Here is a 5680-nt window from a genome sequence, read left to right as displayed (position 1 = left end):
AATACTTATTGAATATTCTAATATTTTTTATCATATAAAAAATTAAATTAAATAAATAATAAAATATAAAATAATATTAAATTAAATAAATAAAAATACCTAATTTTTTATATTTTAACTCAAAGGTAAAGGGAGTATTACTTGTTGAATAGAGAGTTGCGAAATGCAAATAGAGAAGCTACTTTTTTTGTTAGATAACTTTTTTGATTTGATTTGATTATTAGATGATCTTTTTTTATTCTTATCTTTTTTGGTTAGATAACTTTTTTATTTAATTTGATTTTATCTTTTAATTTTGATGTGTTGTAAAAGTCAACAAAAATCACCCAATTCAGTCCAAATCTAATATGTTTTTAATATTATGAGAATTGAATGCTTTAAATCATAATAAAATATGTGAGTCAACTGAACTATTTTTTATTTTTTAAAAAAATACTATTAATTTTTTTATAAAAAATTTGAAAAGATTATGACCCCTATTATCTCAATTAAACTCTGCCCTGCCTCAACCATGCCAATCTTGATTATTAAAGGAGTAAAACTCCTCCTCGATCTCTAACCATTTACGAAATTGACCTGGCGCCCCCTCACCATTGGAAATTAACAACGCGGTCCTTAACCATTTTCTCCGTGTGACCAAAAAGACCCTCTTACCGGTACTTTCGGTTATTTTTTACCTGAAAACCGACAAGAGGGTCCTTTCGGTCACACGAGAGAATGGATAAGGATCGTGTTGTTATTTTCTAATGGTCAAGGGGCGCCAGGTCCTTTTCTAAATGGTTAGGGACTAAATATCTTAGTAGTAGGGTTACACGTAGAGACTAAATATTCTTTTTAGATTTTTAGAAGTAATATATGTTTCATTCAAATGTACTTATGTTTCATTCAAATGTTCGTGATATGACGAATTAATTTTAATTTAATTTTACGTATTTTAATTTTGTTTATTTAGTTATTAATTTAAATTTTATGTCAGAGAATTTAGAGTTTTCTTTATTTAACCTAAAGTTGAGTGAGTTTCTTCAATTTAATTTCCAAACGAACAAATTAGATTGAGGTATTTCTTTTTTGTTGCATTAAGAAATTGAATAAAAGATCAACTGATTCTCTTTGTATTCAATTACTTGATGCAATAAAAAAGAAATATCTCAATATAATTTGTTCATTGTTTACAAAAAAAAAATTAAAATTAATATAAATTAAAGTATATTGTTATGATTGATTTTTATTGTGGTAGTAAATAAGAAAATCAAATACCATTTGGTATGATTGATATGTGATACAATATACATCCTAACATTAAATAATATATTATTAATTTATTATGATTAATATTTGAGACCATAAATAGGTGATAAGTTGTATGATAAACCAGTGTGATAGGAATTCCATACGTATAGAGGTGGTATAAATGAAGTTAATTTAAAAAATTTTTGGCAATTTAATGCTGGATTATTTTAATTCCCAAAAGATTTTTCTAAATCTAAAACACCAAGTCCCCATCATAGTTTAGAGAGTGAGAGAAGAAAAACTGGTATCTACTCATATATACCCCATCAATTAAAATTATACTTTAATAATTTTTAGTTAGTATCAGTTTGTTAGATTATGGAGGCATGATTAGTTGAACTTGAGAAATTTTGTTTTTTATTCTTCTTTTCTCGCTCGCGCTCTATTTTTTTTTTCGGACGCAAAAAAATGTTGTTCTAATTCTAACTTCTGATAATAAGGAACTATATGAAGTTTACAAACATGGAAGAGGAAATGAGTTAAGAAAATTAGTATCACAAATAAAAAAGATAAAAGTAAATTAATATCGGGGCTTCACTTTAGGAAATTGGGCTTTTTATTAAGAGAGGTTTTTCGATTAAGCTAAAAAAGAAACTCTTCAAGAAAAAAGATAAAAAGTGTAGTCCATTATCAATTTATCATTGATGATTACGAATTGGCCAATAAAATCAGTATAAACACGTGCAATTTCACTCGAACAATTATCAATTCTGCGATTCAAACTCCTATTAAGATGGTCAGTTACAAATCACAAAGTAGTGGAAGTTGTAGTACTAAATCTTGAATCTTCATCCCATGCATGAGAAATAGGATCAATTAACTACCTCAAGAAAATCTTAGTTGCAGTAAGTTGGTACTTAATTGAAAATTTGTATTCTTCATGATCATGACAACATCAACCATATAACAAAATGAGGTCTACAATAAAGAACATTCAAAGAAATACCTGCTTCTATTCCTACTCTATTCTAATTCCAAGCTATTGTTTTCTATCTTTGGTTTCTAGGCGTTCTCTCTTGAGAGCAGTGAACTTAGCATATATGTCTTCGTACTCAGGCAACTTTGGATGAACATGCTTCGGCTGCCGAGGAGAGAGTGAGTATGTTCTTAAGATCTTGTCGTCGCGGTTGTTGTGCCTCTCCGGCGGCATAGTCGCGGCTCGCGAGACATGAGCTTTAGTCCTTGAACTGGGAAAAGCAGAGCTGACCAGTTGGGATGTCTCCAATGTTTCCACCAATTCAGTTTTTGGTTTTCCTCCATGGTGATGGAAACCTGGATATGTGAGTAAAAGTTCCCCAAATGCACCATTATACCTAGTACTTTCTCCATCATTTGTATTTGTAACCAACTCCATTTGCTTGTTTGATAATGCTTCAAAGCTATCTTCATCATAGTATACAAAGCAGTAACAAGGTTGGTCTAAGCTGCATTGACACATATCTAAGTTGGAAGATTGCTTAATTCTCTTTTGGGTATAACCATATTTATGATCAGAGGAAGAACTACTACTACTCCTGCCTGGTGATCTGTGATACTGTCCAATATCCATAAGGCATTGGTTTTCAAATAGCATTCTGCTTTTTCTTGATGAGCTCCTTATGTGTGATGATTTTTGTTCTTGATCCACATCAGTTTCATCATCAAGAGGATCATCTACCTTTGTTTCATGATGTGGTGGCAAATTTAATGTCTCTGTAGATGGCACCAAAGCCATAATTTCCGCTTTGTTTTCTGAGTAATCAGAAACTGCAATGGAGATTTTCTCAGTAGTAAACTCTTCCTCTTGCTGAAAACTAGACACCACCAACGCAGAAGAGGCATCAATTGAGGAAGTTGATTCTGGCACAGTGAAAGTGTCACTTGGTACTATTTGGTACTGTTTATTCTCTTCCTCCACCTGAACAAATAATTTGATATCAGTAAAGCAACATAGAACAATATAGGATTATAATATGGAGAATGCATCAAGTAATCAAATGGTGCAAAATTTAACAGTATACTATTTGTGCATGAATCATGACTCCCCATAGTCATCCGAATGTTATTAAATTAAAGACATTGTAGATTAAATGTACAATATTTTCATCAAAGAAATTAAATACCTGAGATTGTTCTATAGCTAAGATCTCAGGTTGTTGTTGGCAATTATCCCTTGCTATTTCATCAGCCTTCCTATACCGGACATGTTCTGGCACATAAATTACTGGGGGTCGGAGAATCTCTTTTAACTGTGATTTTAAAAACATATATATGTTAAGACAAGTGAACTTTGCATATAAACTTGAATATGTCTTATAAGTAGAAGAGATTAATGAGGGAAAATAAAATATGGAAAAATTAGTAATACCTCTTTGTTTACAAGATTCCCAGAAGAGAGTTCAACTGATGCAGTTACAAATTGGTGACCGTAACGCTGTCCAAAAAGCTTCCTAAGTACATAAAGCTCCGGAAGATCGTTGCCGCATCTTGCAGAAGCAAATATGAGACTTGATACTGCTTCATTAACATCATCAGGGCACTTCCTGATTTATGAAAGTGACAATGAACAATTCAGTTTCAGTCTATATTTTTATTTTATTTTATATAATTAATACATAGAAATTAAAAGACTTACTTGTGTCGTCTTATAAAGGAGAGTTTCTTAAGGATGAAGTCACAGTAGTGATCTAACAATCCATATGCTCTAATGAGGCTTTTATCTTGATATAGTTGCGCGGCCTGAATTTTACAAATTTACAAGCGATAATAATTAACTAAGTAATTAAGCACTAATAACACGTATGAAGACATGAATTAATTATTACCTTGTTAAGAGCAATATCTTCATGGCCATTAATATTGTTTAACAACTCAATCATGTCTTGGTGTAAGTGCTTTGCCATTACAAGCCTCTTGTTCTTGAGTTCTCTTATTCTACGCTTTGCACTTGTTATCGTCCTCTTGCTGCATATCAAATAAAAAAATTAAGAAAGTTTGAAACAAAACCAAGATTCGTAGTAGAGAGAATAAATCAAAGCAGAATCACCACCATTTGGAAGCTTTAGGCCAGCCGAACAAGATGTCAAACATGTCTAGAAAACCTCGTAGCTGCTGCTTAATTTTTAAGACAAAGGCGATAGAAACATGTATGAATGCAGAAAAAATGAAAAGAAGGTAGAAGCAAAATGATAGTTATGGTTATTGTTATGCATGCATGTGTACGTTGAGGTGAGTGGGTTGAGAGAGAGAGAGAGAGAGTAACGAAAAGTGCGTGTTGGAGACAAGTTGTGTTGTGGTGGGCGTGAATATCTGCTCCACTATCTCCTCTCCTTCCACTCTCTCCGTTCTTATAGCACAGTTATTTTCTTCGTCCATTTTCTTTTTTTACTTTTTCTTGTTGTATACTTTGAATTTATCTAATCATTCTAGTACATCTTTAAACGCTCCTTACAGTACGGGGAGTACTGCACTCTTTATTTTTTAAGTCACACATGTTTATTTATTTTTCATAACCATCACACCTGTTCTAGAACATACCATATATATGAGATATAGACACTAGAATTTGGGAATATCACCATTGTAGGGAAGGTTGTTACTTATAGACACCAAAAAAAAACATCCCACTAATTCTGAATGAGTATGAAGACACTATACCATTTGAATTATAACTCATTGACAAGGATAAAAATGATATATATTTACAGTCACTTGTATCAAACTATGATATATTTGAAGTCACTATATAATTTATGGATAGATAATTTCGGTGTAATTATATTAAGTTATGGCAATTCTATATTTATACGGAGGCGATTAGATTTAAACCGTAAATAAATTAAGTCGTATAAATAACACTATTTTGCTAGTGGATTAATACACTTTTTTTTTAATTTGTTAATGAAAAAATAATTTAAATATATAATTAATTAATAATAAATATATTTGCATACAAAATTTAAAAATATTTTGTATATAAATAGTATTTTTTTTAAAATTAAACACCAAATATGCAAAATAACATTAAAATAAGACTTTAAATTAAACCAATATTTATAAGTTAAGGTTGTTGAAGACTTTGACGTGATACTAATGAATAATATAAAATTAAACAGTATAATAAGTAATTCTAAAAGATCGTGACAATAGTGTTAGAACTTTATTTAAAACTTAAAATTTTTATTTTGAAATTACTATAATTTGTTTGGTTGAAAGATATGCTGAGTTGTAGCTATCCTATATTTAGGTAATGTTGAATCATTTTATAAAATCTTTGTAAAGTTAAAACAAATTAGTTATTTCATCTTGTAGTCCTATGACTTGGACATCTCTTTTCATTTCTATTAATGAATATCTACTATTTTCAGTAAAAAAAATGTGCTTTATTTATTTATAATATTTATGTAGTATT

General features: G+C 30.3%; 1 protein-coding gene across 1 annotated transcript; it reads right to left on the bottom strand.

Annotated features, from left to right (window-relative positions):
• LOC107632639 lies at positions 2270–4850 on the bottom strand. The gene is made up of 6 exons (XM_016336308.1): positions 4807–4850; positions 4095–4233; positions 3905–4008; positions 3638–3812; positions 3393–3518; positions 2270–3187 (listed from the first exon to the last, which is right to left on the bottom strand). Exons 1-6 carry the CDS (start codon positions 4848–4850, stop codon positions 2270–2272), a joined length of 1506 nt encoding a protein of 501 aa, XP_016191794.1.

The sequence above is a fragment of the Arachis ipaensis genome, chromosome B03 (genome assembly GCF_000816755.2).
Source record: "Arachis ipaensis cultivar K30076 chromosome B03, Araip1.1, whole genome shotgun sequence".
NCBI lineage: Eukaryota > Viridiplantae > Streptophyta > Magnoliopsida > Fabales > Fabaceae > Arachis > Arachis ipaensis.
This window is presented reverse-complemented; position numbering and strand designations above follow the sequence as displayed.